This window comes from Staurois parvus, unplaced genomic scaffold (genome assembly GCF_062004578.1).
Source record: "Staurois parvus isolate SC_StPar_1 unplaced genomic scaffold, SC_StPar_1.0 ptg000001l, whole genome shotgun sequence".
Taxonomy (NCBI): Eukaryota; Metazoa; Chordata; class Amphibia; order Anura; family Ranidae; genus Staurois; species Staurois parvus.
In genome coordinates, this window is record NW_028317797.1 from 4,543,190 (window position 1) to 4,570,193 (window position 27,004).

Here is a 27,004-nt window from a genome sequence, read left to right on the forward strand (position 1 = left end):
ATGCGTCGGGCTTCTCTGGTGACATCATCCTGAAAAGGTTCTATTTTCTGCTTAGTGCTAACTCCGCCCCTTATGACTACCCGGATGGCAGCTGATTCGCACGTGTTGGTGTGAGTGAAGTGTTAGCTCTGCAGACAAGATGGAGACGGAGAGCACCGCCGCTACCACCTCCTCCGAGGGGACCTTCACCAGTGTGACCGGCAGGAGGAACAGGAAGAGGAGGGCAACGGAGGACAAGGCCATGGACACCGGGGAGCAGCCACGCAAGAGGCCGGACTTCCCACAGATCTCCGGAGACAAGCTCATGGTGTGTGAGAGAGACTAGAGCCGGGGCCTTCGTCATGCCAGGACTTGGTGGTAGACTAGGGAAGGGTTAAAGTCCCCCTTTTCTCCAGGATTCGTCTGCTCAATATTTTGGGTGTAAAATGTAACCAAAGGCAAAACTTGTTATAGTTTTGGATAGAGGAGAGGGATCAGATCCACTGCCAGGTGTTACTGCTGCATGTGTCCCCATTAGGGACAGTCACTCTTTCTCCTGTTTTACTATTACTAAGAATGTTGGGTTGTCACCCGAACAGGAATAGAGGGGTAATCTTCCAATGGGGACACTGGTGGCTCTGGTGACAACCAAGGATTGCCTCACTTTGGGGTAGCAGTGCACCGAAATGAAAATTCTGAACCGAAAAGTCAGGACGCACTTGGCTGGAAATGGACAATTTAAAAAAAAATATTTGTTTCATATAATTGTTTTATTTGACTTTTAAATCAATATGAATTTAAGATGTACAATCCAGGAACATAAAATAACTTTTATGGAAAGTAACACAAATTGGCCAGAAAAGCTAATGGGGGTGGGGGAGAATCTCTCTCTCTATCTCTATCTCTATCTATATATATATATATATATATATATATATATACTACTCAGAAAAAATGAAAGAAGCACTTTTTAATCAGAGTATAGCATCAAGTCAGTTAAACTCCTGGGATATTGATCTGGTCAGTTAAGTAGCAGAGGGGGTTGTTAATCAGTTTCAGTTTGGTGTTAATGAAAATAACAGGTGCACTAGATGGGCAACAATGAGACGACCCCCAAAACAGGAATGGTTTTACAGGTGGAGGCCACTGACATTTCTTTCCCTGCTCATCCTTTCTGACTGTTTTTCACTAGTTTTGCATTTAGCTAGGGTCAGTGTCACTACTGGTAACATGAGGCGATACCTGGGCCCTATAGAGGTTGCACAGGCAGTCCCACTCCGCCAGGATGGCACATCAATACGTTCCATTGCCAGAAGGTTTGTTGTGTCTCCACACATTGGAGTCAATGACATTATTTTGCACTGGAGTCCATAACGGGGCGATTTTTGCATTGGCGTCAACGGGATACAATTATTTTTTTTGCATTGGCGTCAGTAAGGGGGTGTTTTTACATTGGAGTCAATGGGACACCTTTTTTTACATTGGAGTCAATGACATTATTGGCAAAACGCCGATAATCCAATTTTAGATTGGGTTTAGTTGGCCGATATAGTGGTGTAGCACTACGTTAGAGGGATCTCCTCTTACTTCCTGTTGTGACTATGGGACAGGAAGTGTCAGGAAATCCCCCTCTAAAGGGGCACAGGTGGCAAAAAAAGTCCTGGGGCTTGTGAACAATGTAAAAATTTCCCTGGACACGGGGTGATTATATTAGAACAGCAAACTTTTCCATTTTGGATAGAGTAAGAGCGGCTTCACACTGATTCGATGCGGTATGGATGTGGTGTACTTGTGGTTTTCATGCTGGTTACGCTCAGCAATAATTCTAGTGCCAGAGCTCACATTTAGCCTCTATTCACACTATGGATCGTACAAGAACTGCACTGTATTTCTGTGACATCCACATGTGATTTTATCCCTGTTATATTGAATGGCACCACATCACAACCAAAAAGTGCAGGCACACGTTTGTTAGCCACACTGGAACCAGATCACATGGTTGTTTATATGGTCCACTTGCAGCCTACTTTTGGGGTGTCGTTAACTTTTATTTGACACCCACAGCACTGCTCAGCCATTTACATGAAGCTTTGTGTTTTATCAGTGAATACAAGGCTTTCTCCAATTGGCTGAGATGGAGATGATATCCTCTACCCCCTCTATCTCAGCCAATCAGAGGGGGCCTTGATTTCATTGATAAAAATGCAAATCTGAGCAGCACTTAGCCTGACTTGATTGTATTCCAGGAATGGCATTGGAAGTTGCACTGATCTGCTGCATTACAGTGTCCCCGGTTTTTGTGCGGGTATCTGCAGTTTCCCATAGACGTCTATTCTGTCCCATGATTTTTTGTGTGCACCAATAGAAGTGTAAGTGAAGGACCAGCTAACCTGCATGACAACTACAGTCGCATTGTGCTGCACCTGTTCTGCGTCCAAAGCGCACTGGGGCAGCATGAAGGCTCCTTTTTTGTGGGGCGTATGGTGACAGATCACTGAAATCTCAGGGTAAAGTACATTGAGTGAACACTCTGGTTTTAGCACAGTTACGATGTTTGCTGGATAGCATTAGTATGGGAGCTTGTATATTGCTTGCTTGTACCTATTTCCTGGACCTATAATATTGTAGATCTATGCCATCTACAGGGTGACAAGGAAGAAATGCGAAAGATCCCAGTTCCCTCACACCGTTATACACCTCTGAAAGAAAACTGGATGAAAATCTTTACCCCGATTGTAGAACACTTGCAGCTTCAAGTTCGATTCAACTTGAAAACAAGAAATGTGGAGATAAGGGTGAGTGCTATTCCATACTCCATCCATTGGTTCGTTTGATATTTAAATAATCCGTCACACAAGATATCAGTTTGAGAAGTATTAGGTGAGAGCTGCCACTCGCTGGTTCCCAGGCTATATACAAGATGTGAGGAAGTGAGACTGAACTTCAGCGTCACTGCAATATAGTTTGTGGCCAAAGAGTCCGACATTGGCAGTATCTGAAGTGTCCCACACAGGTGACTTGATCCCTGTAATGGTGGAATCTTATTTAGTGCCAACAGTGACTTACGATGGAAGGCCATGGACTTGTTTCCATAGAGGTGACCATAATGAGTGATATCTGGGAGGGAAAGCACATTACGGCCATATATGTGTACATTTTCTTACATTAAAGAAGTACTTAGGCCAACTTTCACATGTTTGTGTGGAAGGGTTAGAGCCCCTGTCAGGTTTTACACTGTAGATTAAACCCACATATAACGTTTGTCATCAGGGACAGATGACCCCATTGAAAGAGATCCCTTCTTACCATTTCTTGACTTAATGACACAGGTTTTAATATTCTGGATTTCCCTTCCATTTTAGACTATGATTACCATGACACATGGGGGTTTATTTACTAAAGCTGGAGAGTCCAAAATCAGACTCCCTTCTGCATAGAAACCAATCCGCTTCTAACCTCAGCTTGTTCAATGAAGCTTTGGCAATGAAACTTGGAAGCTGATTGGTTTCTATGCAGAAGGGAGTCTGAATTTGCACTCTCCAGCTTTAGTAAATAAACCCCATAGTGCAGACATTCTCCCAATAGGCACAAAAAACAGCAGTAAGAACACGAAAGAGGCTCTGATCTTTTCTCACTCAGTTCAAGACTAGAAAGAATAATTGGGCTGGAGTTCTACTTTAAAAAAAAAAAAAAGACAGACCAACAAAATAAGACCCCTTTGACTTTCCTAACTTGCTGCAAAATTCTAATTAGATGCTGTTGGGCACCAATGAAAATCTTGACACCTACTAGGATATGTATGTTGCTTGTTGATGATTGCACACATTATTGAAGCCGGACACACTGTGTCCTGCAGTGGGCCAGTATGGACTGACACCTTCACTCACTGTATGAAATTATTATTATACGTTCTATAGCGCCAACAGTTTGCTCAGCACTTTACAATTTAAAGGGAGACAATACAGCAACAATACAGTTCAATACAAGAGGGTTAGTAGGGCCCTGCTCCTTGAAGCTTACAATCTCAGTGGGAGGGGCTGGTGGTACAAAAGGTAATAACTGTGGGGGATGAACTGATGGGAGAAATAGAAGTTTTGGTTATTAGCTGAAGGCTGGATAGGCTTCCCTGAAGAGAGAGGTTTTCAGGGAACGCCTAAAAGTGGGCAGAGTAGGCGATAGTCGGATAGATTGGGGTAGAGAGTTCAAGAGTATGGGGAGGCTCTGAAGAAGTCATGCAGATGACAATGGGAGGAGGAGTCAAGGGAACTAGAGAGCAGGAGTTTGTGGGAGGAGCGTAGAGGGCGGTTTGGGTGATATTTGGAGACAAGATTGGTGATGTAATTTGGGGCAGAGTTATAAATGGTTTTATATGTTATTAATGTTTATTGAATTTTATTTGTTGGGCAATGGGAAGCCAGTGAAGGGATTGGCAGAGAGGGAAGGCAGACATGGAATGGTTAGTAAGGTGGATGAGTTTGGCAGCAGCATTCATGATAGCCTGTGATTACGCAGGCCAATGAGGAGGGAGTTACAATAGTCAAGGCGAGAGATAACAAGGGAGTGAATAAGTTGCTTTGTGGTTTCAGAGATTAAAAACTGGCGTATCTTGGAGATGTTGTATACAAGGTTTGGACAGTGATTGGATTTGGGGCTGAAAGGATAGATGGGAGTCTAGGATTACACCTAGTACCCTGGCATGAGGGGAGGGACTGATGGTTGTATTATTGATCTTGATGGAGAAGTCAGGAGGGGGCACGGGCTGGAGGGAATAGTATGAGCTCCACTTTAGAAAGATTGTTTGAGGAAGTGGAGTGACATCCATGCCGACATGTCACTTAGTAGGTTAGTAATGCCAGAGGAGACTGAAGGGGTGAGGAGTAGAAAGATAGATTTGTGTGTCATCAGCATAGAGATGGTACTTGAAGCCATGGGAGTTTATCGAGTGACCAAGGGAGGAGGTGTAGATGGAGAAGAGAAGAGGTCCAAGGACAGAACCTTGAGGAACCCCTGCAGAAAGAGTGAGTGGATGGGAGGACACAGAGTTTTAGGTAACGTTGAAGAAGCAAAGTAGGTAGGAGGAGAACCAGGAGAGAGCAGAGTCTCGGAGGCAAAAAGAGTGGAGTTTTTTTGAGGAGGAGGGGATGGTCAACAGTATCAAAAGCCGCAGAGAGGTCAAGTAGTAAGAGTATGGAGTAGTGGAGTGCAGTGTGTTATGGAAAATCTTTGTCATAACACTGCAGTGGGGGCTGAGAGGACCTGCCAGTGCTTTCAAATGGTCACTGATTGCTTTAGTGCATCAGGCCACCACACTTTTCTTTTGTCAGTAATGTGATCTCAAAACCTCTGCTTGTGCAGCACTGTAGCAATTCCAAAACACACTTATTGCAGGCTCCTGGTTGTCTTTCATATATAATAAAAATTATTAGAATTACAGAGCTGTTCACAACTGCCAGACTCCAATTAGTCTGACATTTGACTGTGATTGGTGATACAATCAGCAAAGCGAGAAGAAGCTGTGAACTACCTAAGTGACTTTACAGTCATGGCCCAAAATAATGGCACCCTGCATTTCTGTTAGATAATGCACCACTTCGCTCTAAGAAAGAAACAAAAAGCCAAATCTGAAACATTCCACGCAAAACCCTTCCAATGGACTGGACAAAATTATTGGCACCTTCTCAAATGTGGAAGAAATAATTGCAATTCCAAGTTTGTGATGCTCCTGAAATTTGTTATTAAACTCGCCTGCATAAATTAACAGATCTTAATGTTCCTGTGTCCACTGTGCACAACATTGTCAAGTTTGCAGCCCTTGGCACTGTAATTACTCTCCCTGGATGTGGACGAAAGAGAAAAACTTGATCAAAGACTGCAACAAAGGATTGTTCGAATAGTGGATAAAGAACCTCAATAAACTTCCAGAGAAATTCAAGCTGACCTTCAGACACAGGATACAACTGTCAGCTCGCACTACGTTGCCATCTAAATTAAAAGAGACACTATGGTAGGAGAACCCCACTGCTGACACAGAAACATAAAAAAGCCAGATTGGAAGTTTTTAAAACAAAATAAGTAAACATGAGAATGCATAATCATTTGTAATTGCAACAATCTTCTGGGTGAAGTGGTGCATTATCTGACAGAAATGCAGAGTTGTGCTGTTGATTTAGACTGCAGTGGATTTAGAACACAAATTCAAAATTTATGCAAACTGAGGAGATTTTCCCCAATCCTGAAAATGTTTAAAAGCCACAATTTAAATGTTATATGCAAAAAACATACTTGCCTTTCCACTTAGGCCAACGTTACTTTGCATTCCAGACAAGTTTCTAAGGCCGCCTCTGTCCCAAACTGCCATCTTTACCAAAGGCACTTTCCTTGTTTTCTGAAGGCATGCGCATCCAGAGCTTTAGATGTATTGTTTACACATTGCCATTGTATCGCCATTGTGTATATATGATTCTGTGGGTAGAGCGCTGTGTGCATATGGATGGAATTGGCACTTTTGGAGTTGCCTGAAGACTTCTGGGATATGATATTTATGTCCCAGGAGTCTGCAGGCAGTGTAGTACATCATTCTCACCTTGGCGAGATATGTGGAAATGAGAGAATAAAAACAAAAAGGCATTTACCAAAAAAAAAATAGTGTCATTAAACCCAGACTATAGAAAAACTCTCATTACATGCTATATAACACAATGTGCATAGTCCCAAAGCTACTAAAAAATGTGTTCTATGTAGAAAGAAATATACCTGGTTGAACCTGCCTTTAACTGTCCCTCCCATCTTCTGTGTCCCCACTGCAGGCTGAGATTGTATAGGCCAGTTGATGTCCTTTTGAGCGTGCTAATATTTCAGTTCCCTTCTAAGTTCTTCATTTATTTATTTTTTCCTGTTTATCTGTTCCGCCCACATGACTATAGTCACACATGGGCGTATACAGTGCTACATGACATTCCCTCCTCGTCCTATTGCTAAACACTATGGGGGCATGATATAGAATGTTGATTATTCACTAAAACTCTCAAAAAAGCTTAGTTTTAATATTAATCAGTACTAAATACAGTCATGGCCGAAATTGTTGGCACCCTTGATATTTCTCCAGGAAATCATGTATTTCTCACGAAACGTATTGCATTAACACATGTTTTGCTATACACATGTTTATTCCCTTTGTGTGTATTGGGACAAAACAAAAAAAGGGAGGAAAGAAAGCAAATTCGACATAATGTCACACAAACCTCCAAAAATGGGCTGGACAAAAGTATTGGCACCCTTTCACAACTGCGGATAAATAAGAATGTTACAAGCATGTGATGCTCCTGTAAACTCACCTGGGGCAAGTAACAGGTGTGGACAATATAGAAATCACACCTGAAAGCAGATAAAAAGGAGAGACGTTCACTTAACCTTTGCATTGTGTGTCTGTCTGTGCCACACTAAGCATGGACAACAGAAAGAGGAGACGAGAACTGTCTGAGGACCTGAGAACCAAAATTGTGGCAAAATATCAACAATCTCAAGGTTACAAGTCCATCTCCAGAGAACTAGATTTGCCTTTGTCCACAGTGCGCAACATTATCAAGAAGTTTGCAACCCATGGCACTGTAGCTAATCTCCCTGGTCGTGGACGGATGAGGAAAATTGATGAAAGATTGCAACGCAGAATAGTCCGGATGGTGGATAAGCAGCCCCAAACATGTTCCAAAGACATTCAAGCTGTCCTGCAGGCTCAGGGAGCATCAGTGTCAGCGCGAACTATCCGTCGACATTTAAATGAAATGAAACGCTATGGCAGGAGACCCAGGAGGACCCCACTGCTGACACAGAGACATAAAAAAGCAAGACTACAGTTTGCCAAAATGTACTTGAGTAAGCCAAAAGCCTTCTGGGAAAACGTCTTGTGGACAGATGAGACCAAGATAGAGCTTTTCGGTAAAGCACATCATTCTACTGTTTACCGAAAACGGAATGAGGCCTACAAAGAACAAAACACAGTACCTACGGTAAAATATGGTGGAGGTTCAATGATGTTTTGGGGTTGTTTTGCTGCCTCTGGCACTGGGTGCCTTGACTGTGTGCAAGGCATCATGAAATCTGAGGATTACCAAAGGATTTTGGGTCGCACTGTAGGGCCCAGTGTCAGAAAGCTGGGTTTGCGTCCAAGATCCTGGGTCTTCCAGCAGGACAATGACCCCAAACATACGTCAAAAAGCACTCAGAAATGGATGGCAAAGAAGCGCTGGAGAGTTCTGAAGTGGCCAGCAATGAGCCCAGATCTAAATCCCATTGAACACCTGTGGAGAGATCTTAAAATTGCTGTTGGGAAAAGGTGTCCTTCCAATAAGAGAGACCTGGAGCTGTTTGCAAAGGAAGAGTGGTCCAAAATTCCGGGTGAGAGGTGTCAGAAGCTTATTGATGGTTATAGGAAGCGACTGATTTCAGTTATGTTTTCCAAAGGGTGTGCAACCAAATATTAAGTTAAGGGTGCCAATACTTTTGTCCAGCCCATTTTTGGGGTTTTGTGTGACATTATGTCATATTTGCTTTTCTGCCTCTGTTTTATATTTGTTCCAATACATACAAAGGGAATAAACATGTGTATAGCAAAACATGTGTTAATGCAATACCTTTTTTGTGTGAAATACTTGATTTTCAGGAAAAATATCAAGGGTGCCAACAATTTCGGCCATGACTGTATATCAAATGTAATTGCTAATACCTGTATAGTACAAAACCAACCTTGGATGCAGATGCTGTCTGAACAAAACAAAAACAAGTGTTTGTCATCTTTAACTCCGTCTATACTATTTTAATGCACAAAAAAATATACATTTGATGTTCAGTAAAGATTTATAGGGAGGTGGAAAACAGTTTGATATTTTGTATTTTCATTTGAATTGCTCTTCTGAAACTGTTGACTGGCACAGCACCAATCTGTAAAGAGTATACATCAGCAGAGTATTAGGAGCACCTCCCAAAGATCTTTCCGTGCAGATACCATAAAACAGGGAAAGATCATGTGACCACATACCAGCGCTGCAGCAATAGGTTACTTCAAGGATTAAAAAAACAAAATCCAGTGGCATGATATGATTTGTGTGACTGAATTATGACAATTAACACTTCTCTGTTCAGTATTACTTTAATTAAATTTAAGTAGATTCAAGGGGAAGGTGCACTGTAACTTTCTGCCGTTAGTAAGGTTGCAGCGTTAGTAGCTTGCCTCTAATGCTGTCCTCAGAATAGTAGCTAATTTAGGCCTATGACACACTAGTTATCCTGTCGCTGGTGGAAACTCAATACCAACAATATCACTGTAGAGGGCAAAGAAACTACTTGTTACTACAGCATTGCTTCTTTGGTAAGGCCCCTTTCACATGGGCGGAGCGATCGGGTCCATCTGGTGTTTTAGGCAGACCCGATCAGACCCTCCCATTATCCTCTATAGAGCAGCGGTTGTAAACTGACTCGGTTGTTTTTCTTTTTTTACCAAAATTTATGGGGTTTTTTTCGTTTGTTTAGCAAAAAATAAAAACCCCAGTGGTGATCAAATACCACCAAAAGAAAGCTCTATTTTATATTAAAGATAAAAATGTAGTTTGGGTATAATGTTGCATGACCGCACAATTGTCATTCAACGTATGAGAGCGCTGAAAATTGGTCTGGGCAGGAAGGGGGTAAAAGTGGCCAGTAGACAAGTGGTTAAAGGATAAGTTCACCATTCTGAACATGTTACACCCATATTTAGGATGTAACCCGTTCAGCATCCACCACCCCAACCCTGATCCCCACCTTCCCTGTGACAGCGGCCAGGGGACCTTTTCCCCGCACCTGCTGCCACAATTTTTCAAAACAGCGGGACCCCCCCCCCATTGCGGTGTCATTCATTCATTGGTTCTGTGAATGAATGAACCACAACTACCATCAGCCATTGTGGCAGAAGGCTTGTAGTTCTCAAACTACAAGGGCCTTGGTAAGAGTTCCCATATTTCATTGATCTCCCTGGAATTCAGTAACTGCATGCCAAGATAGCTACTCTGACAGCCTGCGGGAGCCTGGTATTGCACCCATGATCTACTGATCGGTGGTGCAATGCTTTACAGGCTCCTAACTTATCCTGTAAAGAAGAAAATTAACCAAAACTACTCAATGGTCAACACTATTACCAAGATAGAAAGTCAAAGAGTACCTGTAATGTTATTGTAGCCAAAACAGGAGTAGATGGGATAGCCTTCAGTTTATAGCTGTCAAAGCTAGAAGACTGAGAGTAGCTTCTTATGAGACTTTTGCTCACATCTTTTTTTGGTGTCATTGGGACTGGTAATAAGGGGAAATCTCCTCGATGTGGGAATCAGGCCAGTATAAGCCCAACACTTCCCTACTCCATCCAAGACCAAATAAAAACCATTTTGGCTGGGGTTCTACTTTAATAGTTATAAATGTTGCCTGGCTTTATGGTTTATTAACACACAATATTGAATTCTTCTGTGTACTGGAAATTCTAGCTCATTTTCCCACTTTCTACACTTTTGTGATCCATGTAAATGCTGCCTTTGTTAATTGTAGTCATTTTCTGGGAACGCCACCAAATTGGTACTGGCAGAGCTTATGTAATATGTGGGTTCACAGACCACTTTGAGGGCAGATTCAGATGTCTCCTGTTTAATTGATTTTATTAAATTAAATCTTGTTTTGCAGACCTGTAAAGAAACTACAGATGTTGGTGCACTCACTAAAGCTGCAGATTTTGTCAGAGCATTTATCCTGGGCTTCCAGGTGGAGGTAGGTTCTCTAGTGTATTGTTACTGGAGACTGTGGGGGCTGGCTGGGAACACTGTCTTATACTATGTAGATAGGAAATCTTCTATGATGGGTGTAAAGACACCAGAAAAGGTTGGTTGCAGATGATCTGTTGAAAATGCTGCCAAGCCTCTGTGTTTTCTGAGGTACTCACTGCTACAAATATGTTGATCAGGACCTCTGACCTCAGTTGCTGTATACTTTTTCTCAGTTAGTAACTCCACATTAGCAGCCAGAAACATCCCTAAAAACAAAACAAAAAAATCAAAAAACCTCAATGAGTGTTGGATCTGTAGCTGGGATTAAATCCTATACCATTGTTTTTGCTTAAATGACTGTTACTTTAACCACTTAAAGTGGAACTGCACTGCATCTGACTACCACAAAGTAAAAATGCTATATAACCACTTAACATCCGCCCTATAGCAGTTTTACTGCTTGATCTTCAGTATTTGGTATCTATTTTCTTGACAGAGTGTTGCAGGAAAGTGAAATATATTGTGTTTGTGTGCACTCAAATTAGGTTTAGTGTGTTTTCTACTAAACTGGTTTGAAAAGCAGATATTGCGCAGTAGAAAAAAAGTTGCAACTATCTTTTTTTTTTTTTTTTTTTTTCTTTTTTTTTTTCTTTTTAAAGTGAACCCATGGCCAAGCTATAGACATTCAAGTATGTGTGCATATTCTTAACAGTGATTCAACAACCTTCTTATCTTTTGTGTTTAACGGAGCAGATGTGCAGTGGAATGCAGCCACTGAGAGAACAATGTGACTGTTCATTGCCTGTACTGTGAACTTTGAGTATGGATTACTCAACAATGCTTGCAGCTACAGAGGTCCGTGAGGGCATTCTTAAAAAAAGAAAAAAAAATCGGAGCTGTTAATGGACAGATCTGTGATAATTGTGTTGGAATGCATTTATGTGTCTTTTTATTTCCCTTTTAGGATGCCTTGGCTTTGGTTCGATTAGATGACCTCTTTTTAGAAACCTTTGAAGTCACAGACGGTAAGCTGCAGATAATTTCTCTTAATTTCCACCTTAATGGGCCAGTATTTCTTTAAGTGGAACAATAGGCGAAACTTTTTTTTTCATTTTGGACAGAGTAAGGGAGGGTTATAACCCCTGTAAGTTTGTTTTTTGCATTCCATTAAAGCAGATGTCTCCAAACTTTCTGAACAAAGGCCTAGTTTATTATCCTTCTGACTTTAGAGGGGCCTGACTGGCCAGTAGAAGTAGAAAATGTCCTAGCATCAGTAACAATGCCCCACTAATGGTGTCAGTGAGAGGAATAGTGCCCCATCATTGGACAGTTTCTAACAGGGGAGCAGACAACAATAAAAACCTGACCTCTCCACACTACCCCAAAAACGTTTTGCCTTTTAGTTTATACAACCCATGACAAAAAGTATGGAATCATCACTTTTGGAAAATGTTCATTTAAATTGAGTATAAACCCCCCCCCAAAAAAAAAAACAACAAATGGACATGCCTCAAAACTATTTTCATTTAACATTCCAACCTTCTGGCTTTAGGAAACACTTAACAAAATAAAGAAAACTGTAGTCAATTGCAACTTTTTTTGCAGATCAAGCAAAGGAAAAATATATGTAATCACTCAATTCTGGGGAAAATATTATTGAATCACCATTAGTAGTGCACTGAAATTAAAATTTTGGTGCCGATACTGAAAATTTAGAATGCATGTGGCCGACAACCGAACCAAAATGTTTGCGTATGTGGGGAGGCTCCAATTTTTTTTTTTTTTCTACTTTCATGTATATTTTTATTTTTTTAACTTATGATTTTATTGCTATCACATAGGGGACCAATAGTCCCCTATATGATGGCATATGAGTGACAGGCCATCTTTGTAGGGGGAAGGGGGGCAGTGTGTGCAAGGAGGGAGCAGGAGAGGGGCAGTGTATACAGTGAGGTAGCAGTGTATACAGAGAGGCTCCCTCACTGGCTATCACTATATGTCAGTGCCGTTTTTAAATGCAATTGCCGGTACTGATATATAGCTAAAGGAAACTTGGCTTTTTTTTTTTCTTCACTATAGCTCAGAACTAAAAGAAACAAAGTTTCTTTGTAGTTTCTTTCCCGAGCTAAAAAGAAACAACAATGCCATCAGAGAAGGAGCTGTCATTCGCGGAGGGCTAAAAGACAGTGGAGGGGGTCACCCAGTGACATTACCCAGTGACCCTGCCCTTTGTTTCCTTTAGCTCTGGGGAAAGTGACAACTCATTCTCAAAAAGCCGGTAATTACATTTAAAAACCGGCACTGACATATAGTGACAGCTAGTCACTGTATACCCTTCTCTTCTCCTGCCTTTCTCCGCCCCCCCCCCCCCCTCACATCTGCAGTATACACAGTCCCCTGTATTGGCTATATTTTTCCTATCTGCAAAACACTGATAGGGCCATTTTCGGCGGCCGAAATTTCGGTGCATCCCTAATATCCATGTACTTTGCTTTCTAAAACAATCGATTGTTGGTCGTTCCCAGTGAGCTGTCTAAAATCTGGATCAAGTACAAACCAAGCGGGAAGGTTGTAAAAGTAAAGCATACTGGTAAAGGACAACATCAAAGCGTCAATATAAAAAACTTGAAGCAATATGCCTTGAAAACAGAAAATGCACATCAAAATAAATGGGCAGAAACTTGAGTCAGTGTCTGTGACCGAACTGTAAGACATCCCCTAAAGGGATTGGGATTTACATACAGAAAAGCCAAACGAAAACCATCATTAACACCTAAGCAGAAAAAAACAAGGTTACAGTGGGCTAAAGAAAATCAATGATGAACTGTGGATGAAAGTGATATTGAGTGATGAATCACAAATCTGCATTGGGCAGGGTGATGCTTGCCGTTCCAATGAAATATATAAAGATGACTGCCTGAAGAAAACATGCAAATTGCCACAAACATTGATGATATGGGGTTGCAAGTATGGGGGAGATGAGTCATTACATCTTCAATAAATGCACAAGTTTATATTGAGATTTTTGACACCTTTCTTATTCCATCAATTGAAAGGATGTTTGGTGATGATGACCTCATTTTTCAGGATGATAATGCATCTTGTCATAGGGCAAAGGCCATGAGAACTTTCCTTTTAAGAAAGATCTATAATGTCCTGCATGACCTGCAAATAGTCTGGACCTCAATCCAATTGAAAATGAATGGAAATGAAAGAAAATGGTCCATGACAAGGTTCCAACCTGCAAAGCTGATCTGGCAACTGCAATAAGAGAAAGTTGGAGCCAAATTGATGAATACTATTTGATGGTTAAATCCATGAGAATTCAAGCTGTTATAAAAGCCAGAGGTGGTGCAACAAAGTACTTGAGGCGTACCAGAGGGTTTTTTTGTTTTCTTTTGTTTTGTTTTTTTTCCCCCTCAGCTTGATCTGCAAAGACAGTTGCAACTGTCTACAGTTTTTTTTTTTTTTTTTTTTTTTTTTTTTCTCTTTTTTCCCTTTTTTTTTTTTTTTAAGTGTTTATTAAAGTCAGAAGGTTGGAATGCTAAATGGAAATCCTTTTGAGGCATGTCTCCTCTCTCTTTTTTTTTTTTTTTTTTTTTTTTTTTTTTTATTCTACACAATTAAATGAACATTTTCCAAGAGTGGTGATTCCATACTTTTTTGCCAGGGGTTGTACTTTTGAAACTGTGTGAAGAAACCCATCCAAATATATGATGAGCACACAAACACGTTGCTGCCAGGGTTCCGGTTGGGTTTGAACCTATTATGGAAATGCTTCAGTATAGCAACATTAAACTGCCTTTCATCTTTTACGAGGTGGGTGCTGCTGTTTATCTTGTTAGCATTCCAGGTATTGTTACAACCTGCTTTCTTCTCATTCCAGTTAAACCTTTAAAAGGAGACCATCTTTCTCGTGCAATTGGCAGAATAGCTGGAAAAGGAGGAAAAACTAAGTTCACCATTGAGAATGTAACAAGAACCAGGATCGTTCTTGCGGACTCGTACGTATATACACATTTCCTGTATAAAATAGGCTGCCTTTTAACCCTTTCTTTGAATAATTTGTGTGTTTGTGAACTGCATGCCTTTTTTTTTTTTTTTTTTTTTAATTTCTTGTATTCAAGTTTCTAAAATTACATGACATGTCAGACTGATGAGAATAATGTGGACTATTTGGAGTAATAACTTGCAGTCAGTGAAAATGTTTTGTAGATTTGAAAACCTGTTTCTTTAATGGAATTTGGGCTTCGTCTAGTAAAAAAAATTAATTATTGGACAGCACTGCCTGCATGTGGCTCTCTGCAAAGCCATGTGGGTCATGTGACTGGTTGCCAGAGGGAGCCCCAATTTGTGTTCTTACCCATCTGTCTGCTTGACTAAGCTGCCACTGCATTGCTTAAATAATTAGCCACCAGAGGTAGTGGCCAGCTCTGTCTGCATATGGCGCTCAACAACACTGCTTCTGTGTTAGTCTTGTGACCACAGCCCAATTCATTCTATTGGCGATCTATGCCTGTTCAGGTCAAGTCAACTCTGCATTTCTTATGATTAGCTGCCAGAAGTTGCCTAATTTTCCGTTACTGGCCTCCTCTTTGTTGGTCATTGCCAGAAGTAGCACAAATTCCAGTGAAAGTGGTTTTAAAGGCAAGACTTTTTTTACCTTATATTTAGGTAAAAATCTCTCAGTATTATCTCCCCCTCACCACCCTGTGTTCTTATCGGAGTTCTGTCTCGATCTAGCACTGTGCCCATATGCAGCGGCACTGGTCAATGTTCCTCGCCTCATAGGACACCGAGGCGGGAGCCATTGGCTCCTTCTGTTGTCTGTCAAATTCTGTGAGGCGGGCGGGGCTGAGCCTCATTATATGTGCACACAGCCTGACTTGGGAGCGAGCCTGCATGTGTGTGCTTAACAAGCGGCTTGCTTTGGGGGCACACATGAGGAGCAAGGGACCCCAGAAGAGGAGGTTCGAGGCCGCTCTGTGCAGAACCATTGCACAGAGCAGGTAAGTATAACCTGTTTATTTTAGAATAAAAAACTTAGCCTTTACAATAACTTTAAAATATACATTGTTTAGGAGCTTCATAAACACATTTATTTAGTTTTTTCGCTCAATCTTTATTGTGCTGTAATGCTCTGTTCACATCCATACTGATGCAACACAGGGTGTGCATTTTGGCACATTTCCATGCATAATGTTTAGGGCAGCCCATTCATTTCAGTGGGCTGCCCTATGCACTAGAAGCATGCACAAGCAGTGTTTGACGCTTTTTAAAAATTCCGCCCTACCAGCAACGCACTTGAATGTTTTGCCAGGCTCGAAGTCATGTGCGTTATCGAGATGCATGGGAGGTGCCAGTAAAAATGAATAGCACAGATGTGTGTCTGCAAAAGGGCTTTGCATTTTTGTGCGTTGCAGGAAAGGGTGCAGTTTTGTGCATGTTTCTGCAAAACACAAGTGTGAGCATAGGCTTAAAGTGCTAGTAAACTGCTACCAAGAAAAAGTTGGGCCGCTGCAGGGTTACCCCATAATGTGCTAGTATGCACTGCATTATGGTAGACTTACCTGCAACGTGACCCCCTCCACCGCAGTGCTGTCGCAGCTCCCTTGACGCTTCCATCTTCACTCGGTCTTCCTTCCAGGTTCGTGGGTTCTGGATGTTTTAATGGCATGCGTGCTGGAGCCTGTGCATTCCATAGCATACTGTTTGCTTTGAATGCAGTGTGTGATGTCATTGACTATTGCCGATTGTGAATATCTCTAGACATTGCATGTTTAGGACATATTCATTGTACCTGTAGGTAAGTTTGATCGGAAGCTTACCTGTAGAAACAATATAAAAAGACGACTAGCACTTTAATTATAACTAGTGTCTGCTTTTCACTTTTAGTTTTTGAATCTTACAGCGGATATCTGGGTTCCAGGGCAGAATGTGGTCATGTAAATGTTCTTTAATAACAAGGTATTTGTGGCAATTCGTCGCACAGCCTCATGAGTGTTGCCGCAGGCACAGAGCTGTGTCGGTGCAGAAACAGGTTTTTTTTTTTTGTGTTTAAGTTCTTGTTCTGTGTTGATGAAGATTGAAGATCATCCCTTGCTGGAAACTTTCCCATGACCATAAATGGTGTGGAGAGCTTTCAGAAACATTAAGGAAGCCCTAGACCAACCTGACTTTTCCACATGAATCTCTTTGTTCTCCACATAAATCTTTTCCATTGAAAGCTGTAATCTCCTGCTTTACATGTTTCTTTTGGTGAATGCACATCTACCCAGTATCTGAAGCAGGTGAGGGGCTAGTTGGGCTGCAGAATAATTCATACTTCTAGTGTTCAGGGGTCTGTAAGGAATTTACTTCAAGATTAGAAAGGGTTTTCATTCTGTTATTATTATTTAGGATTCCTATAGTTCCAACAGTTTACGCAGTGCTTTACAACAGAAGGGCAGACAGTACAATTACAATACAAATGAATACAGGACGAATCGGAATTTTTTTTTTTTTTTTTTTTAAAGAACCTCTTTGGAGGAGGGAGTGTTATGGGGCCATGTGAACGCCAACAAGAAGATAAGTGAAAACATAAAAAATTGTTGTGCTGCCTCTACCAAAAATACTTTAAATAAATGAACTTCCTACAACATAAAGGATCCCTACAAATGTGCATACACTACAATGCCCTGGGGGCTGACAATTATATCCCTCCTCCCCAGTGACTAAATCGTAAATAAACCAATATGTAAATTCAACGTGCTGAAAGGACAATAGTGCTAAAAATAGCACATATATATAATGCCATCAAACTGTGTATACAATGAAATTGTATTTAAATATATTAACGTGTAAAGTTCTAAAAAAAAAATCCCAAAGAAATCCACATCCAATGTGAATACTAAGTGATACAGTAGTAAATCTTCTTATCCATAGCAATTCTGTGTGAAGTGCTCCAATTGGTGCTCCCCCTCCAGTGCCCCACTCACCACAGATATTTGACCACTTGGAACGGTAGGTCAAATATCGCATAAGATGTTGCAGCACTCTCCTGCAGGAAAGTTGTCAGTCTGCGTGGTCTTGATACCTTTATACACTGATGACAGACTCCATAGTGGAAACACCTCTAGACCAATCGTTTGCGACAAAACTCCTCCAGAACCTCCACAGTACTCCTCCACCACCGTAAAAACATCAAAGGGAAACTTCCATAGCGTAACACCGTATTTATTGGGTAAATAACACTTAAAATTGCACTTACATAAAAACCATGTGTATGGCACTTTTAAATCCCAGCACAAAGCGATTCCTTCTCCGAGGACAAGTGTAGTGCTATCAAGCCCTTTCCTACGCGTTTCGTCGTATGACGTCATCAGGAGTGCTCCACTATGGAGTCTGTCATCCATATGGCATATAGAGGTATCAAGACCACACAGACGGCCAGCTTTCCTGCAGGAGAGCGCTGCAAGATCTTATGCGATTATTTGACCTACCATTCCAGGTGGTCCGTTATCTGTGGTGAGTGGGGCTCTGGAGGGGGAGCACTAATTGGAGCACTTCGCACAGAGAATTGCTATGGATAAGAAGATTTACTACTGTATCACTTAGTATTCACATTGGATGCGGATGGGGGTTTCTTTGGGATTGTTTTTGGAACTTTCACTTTTTTTGGAATTTCATATGTTTGCACAGTTATTGGGACTTTTAATATAAATATATATATATATATATGTGTGTGTGTGTGTGTGTGTGTGTGTGTGTGTGTGTGTGTGTGTGTGTGTGTGTGTGTGTGTGTGTGTGTGTGTGTGTGTGTGTGTGTGTGTATATATATATATATATATTTTTTTTTATACAATTTCTCTGTATACACATAGTTTCATGGCATTTATATGTGTGCTATTTTTAACACTATTGTCGTTTCAGCACCTCGTATTTACATATTGGTTTATTTATGATTTAGTAACTGGGGAGGAAGGAAATAATAGTCAGCCCACGGGGCATTATAGTATATGCACATTTGCAGGGATCCTTTATGTAGTAGGGAGTTCATTTATTTAAAGTATTTTTTGGTAGCGGCAGCACAGCAATTTTTATGTTTGCACTCACACATTTGTTCACTGGTACACATTTGTGATTTTGCTAGCAGCAGCCAAATTGATCAGTCCTCTGCGCAGGTTATACTAACATAAAAGATAAGTGACGTTGTTGCCATAGCCCCCCACCCACATGGGACTCATTACTTTAACGTGTATATATATATACACATGTATTTAGTTTGGTGGTCTCTGATAAGACTAGCCAGTCTGAACCCTGATCACCTGTCATCGGGAAGGAGCCTACGACAGTACTTGCCAAGAAAGGAAGCATTTTTTTTTTTTATTCTGTTTATATTCCTAGCAAGGCATTTTAACCTAGCTATAAAGCAGTTTTTCAGGCAAATACATAACCACATTTAATTCTCTCTGCAAATTGCTAATCCCTGGTTCACACCCACTCAGTGCAACTTCATGTGCGGCTTGCCGACATCTGTGTGACACAGGAACATTTTTTCAAAATCTGTGCAAATCGGAGTCACACTGATTTGAACGGTTCCATAGCCAGCAATGGGGTGCAACTTTGATCTGTCAAGTCGCATGACAAGTCACACCGGTGTGAACTGGGGCTTAGGGCTGATGCAAAACTGTGTGTTAAAGCTTTATCACACCATGTGCAATGACCTGTGTTTTGCAGCACTGGATAGTTGCAGATCACTACTAGGACACATAAAAAAAGGTTTCTATGCTGATTTGATGTGCAGTCAGCAGCACACTGCATGGCCACAACATACCATGTTGCTGTGGGACACTCCAAGCAAAGTAAAACGAAAGTCAGCAGTGTGATTTACTAAAGAGCAACCCCATTCCTTCCCCAAGCTGACACTGACAGCTGCTCACACATGAGAACACAACCTTAATGCTTATATTCATTGCTAAATGGTTAGCACTTCTGCCTGGCAGTACTAGGGCCATTGGTTCAAATCCCATCCACGGCACCATCTGCCTGGAGTTTGCATGTTCTCCCTGTGCCTGTGTGGGTTTCCTCCGGGTACTCCGGTTTCCTCCCACATTTCAAAGACATGCTGGTAGGTTAATTGGATCCTGTCTAAATTGGCCCTAGTATGTGTATGTATGAATGTAAGGTAGGGACTTTAGATTGTACGCCCCTTGAGGGTTAGGGACTCGTGAATGTACAATACGTGTAAAAGTGCTTCGTAAAATGATGGCGCTAAATGAAAGCAACCCAGTCACTTTGAATAGATCCTTAACAAGCCTCACTACATTTGGGCTTTGCAGTGCACCACCACACATTCCTGTCTGTGCATTGTAGCGCAGTCTGTATACCAGGTCTGTGTGTTGGGCACAATTTTGCAATGAATTGCAATGTACAAATGCTATGTGTTTAAAGCACATAAGTGTATACCCAACCTTAAATGTAGTTTAACTAGTTGCCGACCGCAGATAGCCGAATGACGGCTTCACTGTGGCCGGCCAGTTCTGGGTGGACGTCATATGACGTCCCCCCAGAACGCGCTCTCCTGGGGCGCGCACCCGGCGATCTCCGTGATCGCTGTGTCCTATGGACACAGCTGATCACGAGATGTGGTAAAAGGCCGATCATACCGGCCTTTTACCACGTGATCAGCGGTGTCCAATGACACGCTGATCACAGGGAAATGCAAGTGCCGGTTCTCGGCTGCACTTTCCTCACGCTGTCAGATCGTGAGGAAAGTACTGCCGAGAACCGGCAGTTGTCAGAGCGGGGATCGGCACCGATCATCAGGGCCACTGATGATCAGTGCCCTGATGATCGGTGCCCAGCAGTGCCACCCACAAGTTCCGCCCACCTGTGCCCAGCAGTGCGCCCACCAGTGCCACCCACCAGTGCCACCCACCAGTGCCGCCCACCTGTGCCGCCAGTCAGTGCCACCAGTCAGTGCCCAGCGGTTGTGCCAGTCAGTGCCGCCAGTCAGTGCCCAGCAGTGATGCCAGTCAGTGCCATCTATCAGTACCCATCATCAGTGTCACCTATCAGTGCCACCTATCAGTGCTGCATATTAGTGCCGCCTATCCGTGCCACCTCATTAGTGCCGCCTATCAGTGCCCATCAGTGCCGCCTATCAGTGCCCATCAGTGCTGCCTCATCAACGCACATCAGTGAAGGAGAAAAAATACCTGTTTGAAAAATTTTATAATAGAAACAAAGAAACTTTTTTTTTTTTTTCAAGTTTTTTGCACTTTTTTAATTTATAGCGAAAAAAATTAAAGCGCCCAGTGGCGATTAATTACCACCAAAAGAAAGCTCTATTTGTGAGAAAAAAATTATCAAAATTTCATATGGGTACAATGTTGCATGACCGCGCAATTGTCAATCAAAGTGCGGCAGCACTGAAAGCTGAAAATTGGCCTGGTAAGGAAGGGGGTATAAGTGCCTGGTAGGCAAGTGGTTAATAACCAGCAATATGTACATGAATCTGTCTTGGTATTAGCCTCTTATAATCCCTGTGCACACCAGCTTGGAAAGGAAGAGTTGGTATTCTGGCCATTCTGGGCTCTATTGCTTTACACATTGCCATCAGTCTAACCCAGGTCTCAACTAATCCCAGGCACTAGATCACCATGGTGACTAGAAATTGAACCCAGGAGCCACACACTGCCTCTCACAGACTTCAGTGCAAAGTTGCGTCCCACGGACTTCAATGCAAAGTCAATAACAATCCTATGTGAACACTTACCTCCACATGCCACTCTATCACTTGCGAGTCTGGAGCGCACTGCTACAAATTTGCACAGGACCCTTTTCGTAATGGCACTCAAACCACAATGCGTGTCGATCGCATCTGTGTGAACCATCTCAGTAGGAACACACAAAATCTAGCCTGCCATGCAATTCTGGATGCTTTTTCAAACTCAGATTTGCATATGTGTGAACCAGACTCCATTCACACCTTGGTGTTTTGGGATCCTGACCAAATCACTGCATCCCAAAATGCAGATTGAGGTGCCATTAGTTTCAGTGGCGCCTAAAACATGGTGCAGTCTTGCTGCGATTGTCACGCGGCAAATCACATCGTATGAAGCTTGTTGTATAAAAGTTGCCTTGCCCCGGGCGCTGACTGCCTACACGGAAAAAAAATTAAAAACTGGCTTCCAACTTTTTTTTTTTTAACCGTTTCAATACCGTGCAATTTTACACCTTCCTGCCCAGGCCAGTTTTCAGGTTTCAGCGCTCTCACACTTTGAATGACAATTGCGCAGTCATACAACATTGTACCCAAACTAAAATTTGATCATTTTCTTCACACAACTAGAGCTTTCTTTTGGTGGTATTTAATCACCGCTGGGGTTTTTATTTTTTGCTAAATTAACAAAAAAAGACCAAAAATTTTGAAAAAAAAAACACATTTTTCTTTGTTTCTGTTATAAAAGTTTACAAATAAATAATTGTTCTTCATAAATTTAGGCCGAGATGTATTCTACTACATGTCTTTGGTGAAAATAACCCAAATTAGGATGTATTTTTTAGTTTGTAGGAAAGTTATAGAGTTCACAAACTATGGTATAGGTCTGAATATTGATCAATCCTGAAGTACTGACAGCCAATCTAATATCTTGAGGTCCAAGAATGTCAGAACCGTACAGATATCCCCCAAATGACCCCTTTTTGCAGAGTAGACAGTCCGACGTACTTCATAAGAGGCATGGCGAGTTTTTTTTGAAGTTGTATTTTTTTGTCATAATTTTTCGGAAAATTAAAAAATTAAAAAAATTATTTTCACTATTTTTTTTTTTTACATACTGTCACCAGTGCAGTACAGCGTCATCATATAACTGGCATGGCGGTGAACAGCGACACTGACTGGTGACAGTATGAAAAAAAAATATATTTTTTTTTTTTAATTTTTTTTTTTATTACTTTTTTATTACATTTTTTTTTACATTTTTTTTTAAGATTTTTTTTTTCATATTTTACTATGACCAAAATAGTACAATGTTACCATAGTAACACTGTACTACTTTGGGGAAGTGATCAGTATTTTTTTTTTTTTTTACACAATTTGCTTATAGCAAAGAATTACTTTGCTATAAGCAAGCATTTACCTGAATGAAATCGATTCATTCAGCTTTTTTTTTTTTTTTGTTTTTTTTTGTTTTTTTTTTGTTTTTTGGTGCTTAGCTGTGATTTGGTCACAGCTAATCACATGACATGTGCATGTGATTAGCTGTGACCATTCACAGCTAGGCACTAGTATACAATGGATGGCATCATGAATGAAGCCATCCATTGTATACAACTGTCATGTGACCTGCTGTGATTGGTCACAGCAGGTCACATGGTACCGGCAACGGGAGCCGGTACTCGGATCTGTCATCGGCCGTGTCCGAGGTGCACGGGCGGTGACAGATCGCACTGCTGCGTCGCTCTGCAACCGCGCATGTGCGGGAGCACGCCAAATGGCGTGCACCCGGAAAGCTGCAGCGCTTTTCAAGCCGCCAAACGGCCATTGGCCGGGCGGCTAATGGTTAAGCTGGCTCCTAAATTCAAAGCAAACTTTTCAAGCCCTGGTCTAACCTGTGTAGGATTTTCTCATCAGTGTTCTGCCTCACAAGCTAGGGAAGGAGAGGGGATATAGAATATTGGCAACCTTTTTAAAAACTGACCACACTGGGGTGGATGTTCTTCTATGTCTAGTGTGGTCAATGAAATAGGAAAACAGGGAGACTGACAGGATCACCAGGTATTTCACAGAAAGGAAACCATACAAAGAGAACAGGATACAAGATACAACATACACATCAGGAATATGAAATGTTTGAGTGGCATACACTTTAAAGTGATTGTAAATGTCTGTGTGCAGCAGCCCCCTCACTCCCCCTAATCCTTGAGCCCCATCATGATCAAGCAATGTCCACGAGAACCTCAGTTCTCCCAGGACTCTCCCTCCTTATTGGCTGAGCCAGCACAGCCAGTAAGCCAATGAGGAGAGACGAGGCAGGGCCGAGCCGTTCTGTGTGTGAATGGACACACAGAGTAGCTGCTCAAACGCGAGCCTTCTTGGGTGCCCCCATAGCAAGCTGCACGCTCTGGGGACCAGGAATGCCGGCCAGTGATCTGAGAAGAGGATCAGGGCTGCTTTGTGCAAAACCATTACACAGAGCAGGTAAGTATGACATGTTTAATATTTAAAAAAAAAATGCCTATCACTGTAGAGGCCATTTTACATAAAAATAAATGTTCATATGCTTGCAGGAAAAATGTGGTATAACATAGTTCATAAGATGGAGTTTGTTTATTTAACCACTTGCCAACCGTGCTATAGCCAAATGACAGCTACAGCACCGTTGTCTAGTCCTGGGAGGGCGTAATATGACATCCTCCCAGAACGTGCCCCAGGGGGTGCACACCCTGCGATCGCTGTGATCCTGTGGACACAGCTGATCATGTGATGTGGTAAAAGGCCAATCACAGCGGCCTTTTACCACATGATCAGCTGTGTCCATTGACACAGCAGACCATCGGTTAATGCAGTTGCCGGTTATCGGCTGCACTTTCCTCACGCTGTCACAGCGTGAGGAAAGTACTGCCAATAACCGGTAATTGTCAGAGGATGGATTGGCACCGATCATCAGGGCACTGATGATCAGTGCCGCCCAGCACTGCCCAGTGATGCTACCCACCTGTGCCTAGCAGTGCCCCTCAGCAGTGCTGCCTATCAGTGCCCATCATTTTTGCATATCAGTGCCTATCCGTGCTGCCTATCAGTGCAGCCTCATCAACGCACATCAGTGAAGGAGAAAAATTACCTGTTTGCAAAACTTTATAATAGAAACAAAGAAACTTTTTTTTTTTTTTTTTTTTTTTTCTTTTTTCAAAATGTTTGCTCTTTTTTTTTTAATTTTTTTTTTTTTTTATAACCTTCTACTTCTTTCTTTTTTTTTTTTTTTTTCTCTTTATGGAAGTTACTAAAACCTATGCTTGTAGCCAAAAGGAGTATTTGACTTCAGTAGCAATTTAGAACCATCAACTGATTGTGTTCCATCATTTTTTTATTTGGACAGGAAAATACACATCTTGGGATCATTTCAAAATATTAAGATGGCGAGAACAGCAATTTGTAACCTCATTCTGGGTAAGTGTTGTTGTTGCTGCACATTGTAGAGATGGGATAGATTTGGGTGGAACGATAAAACTTGACTGAAAGAGGCAACTGTTAACTTTTGCATCTTTAATAACCCAACAGGAAGTCCACCATCTAAAGTATATGGAAACATTCGGGCTGTGGCAAGCAGAGCAGCGGATCGTTTTTAATGTGGCAGTCTGGCGTCGTGTCTGAATTGCTGCTAACTTTTGAACATTTGCAGAGGGAAACTTGCTGCCCATTCAGTTCATCACTGAGGTTTTAGAAGTGTGTGGATGAAGATGTGACCATATTTAAATTTCACATGAGAGGACTGTGCGGAAATCCGTAACAAACTAAAAATATGCCATTTTTAATCCTGTGCAATTTTGGAATCCATTTAAATAAATGGTGCTGGACATGACAATTTAACTGATAATATGCAAACCTCATGTTCTAAACCCAGTACTTCCCAGTTTCGTCTTGGTGTGGGTGGAAACAAAGAATGCTTTCTGTGTTCCTGAGAAACAGAGACTGAAGTCTACATTGGTAACACTGCAGAAACACGTATGAAATATGTCAAATGTGTAGCTGAACTTCCTGCAGATATGATGCAATATAATGTACCTGTGTCCAGTAATACATAATTAAATGTGTTTTTTCTAAATGCAAGTGGAGTAAGTGACTATGTGGTGAAAGCTTTTTCCCGAGCAAAACCAGAGGTGGTGGGACATTTAAAAATTCCACAACAGTGACGGTAGCTCCTGGTGCCTCAGCCCAATTGTCCTTTACTCACAAAGTGAGTCATAAAGTATATGTAAATCCTCACCGTGCAAAACAACCCATCCAGTTTAAAATAGAAATGAAAGGCAAAACCTTTATGTGTACATATAAAAAAATTAGAAGTACCTTCTTTTTTTTTTTTTTTTTCTTCTTGGTTGCACTTGGCTATAACTATCTCACTTTGGGGATCTCTTCTAGTGCTCTTCTAAATTGGGTACAATGTAGCAAGAAATTCAGCAGGGGGAGGTGAGTACCATAGGAATTGCCCTGATGGACCTATTTTGGAAAGTGTGTGTGTGTGTGTTTTTGTTTTTTTAAATCTTGAGCTCCAAGCAGATGTAAAATGTTAGTGCTAAAGGCTAATTTTTTTTTTTACCTTTTTAATGTGTTCTTTGCATTAAAAAACCTTTGTCCTTTAAACACTTGCATAGCTCCATGTCACTGCTTTGGTGCCAGCACTGCTGTCTTTTCCTCCTGCTTTCAGAGGAGAAACTGCGGACAGCAGACCCATAGTCTCCTGCTGCTGTCAGTCAAACTCCTGTGAGGAGGGAATGGGGGCGTGGCTTTCAAACTTTGTGTGTGTCTTTGGACACACACAGTGCGGCTCAGGACTCAACAGCATTGCATGTGTGCCTCCTTAACACCCATCTTGTTACAGGGGGCACCCAAGGGAAGGAGGAGTCAACAGCCCCAGCAACATTTATGTGAAATATTGTTGCATTAAACAGGTAGGCATAACCTCTTTACATTTTTTTTTTAATTTAGCTTTTAGTATCACATTAATGCAGCTCTGTATTCATTAATTGTAGCGTGAAAATAACTGATAACACTATCTAGTGTTAGTACAGTAATCTCCCCTGCTGTTCTATTGTGTTCTGACAGGGGGGACAGCCTCTCCACCAGAACACTCTGGTCACTGCTCTCAGCCATTGGCTGAGGGTGCTGATCGGGAGCCGATTGGTAGACCTTTTTGGTTCATGGCCCTTTGACAGGCGCCAGGCTAATGGCTGGCTTCTGTCGGGACTGGCTGCTGTACACATGGGCCAAATGTTGGCTGGTTTCTGTTGTACCGGGCCAGTTCTGCCCGAAATTCGACCTGTGTGTCCTAGGCTTTAGAATGGAGGAGGGTGAAGCAGCACTAGTAGAAAATCTGGTCTACTGCACATGTGCTGACATGAGAAAGATCAATCTTCTGCTGCTCCTTCAGGGTCCTATTATGTGCTGTTGACAGGGAGGTTGTCAAGATTTATTGTACAACTGCCGTCTTTAAGTCCGATTACCCAGGCTGGCTGTAAAAGGAAATGCCCATGCCTTGGGA

The 27,004-nt window shown here is 41.8% G+C and overlaps 1 protein-coding gene across 1 annotated transcript; it reads left to right on the forward strand.

Moving 5' to 3' along the window:
* The first annotated feature begins 45 nt into the window (after nt 1–45).
* PNO1 (partner of NOB1 homolog) lies at nt 46–25,575 on the forward strand. Its single transcript, XM_089680824.1, has 7 exons — nt 46–307; nt 2,625–2,774; nt 10,681–10,764; nt 11,725–11,785; nt 14,647–14,764; nt 24,845–24,915; nt 25,027–25,575. Exons 1-7 carry the CDS (start codon nt 140–142, stop codon nt 25,092–25,094), a joined length of 720 nt encoding a protein of 239 aa, XP_089536950.1. The 5' UTR covers nt 46–139; the 3' UTR covers nt 25,095–25,575.
* The last annotated feature ends 1,429 nt before the right edge of the window (nt 25,576–27,004 follow it).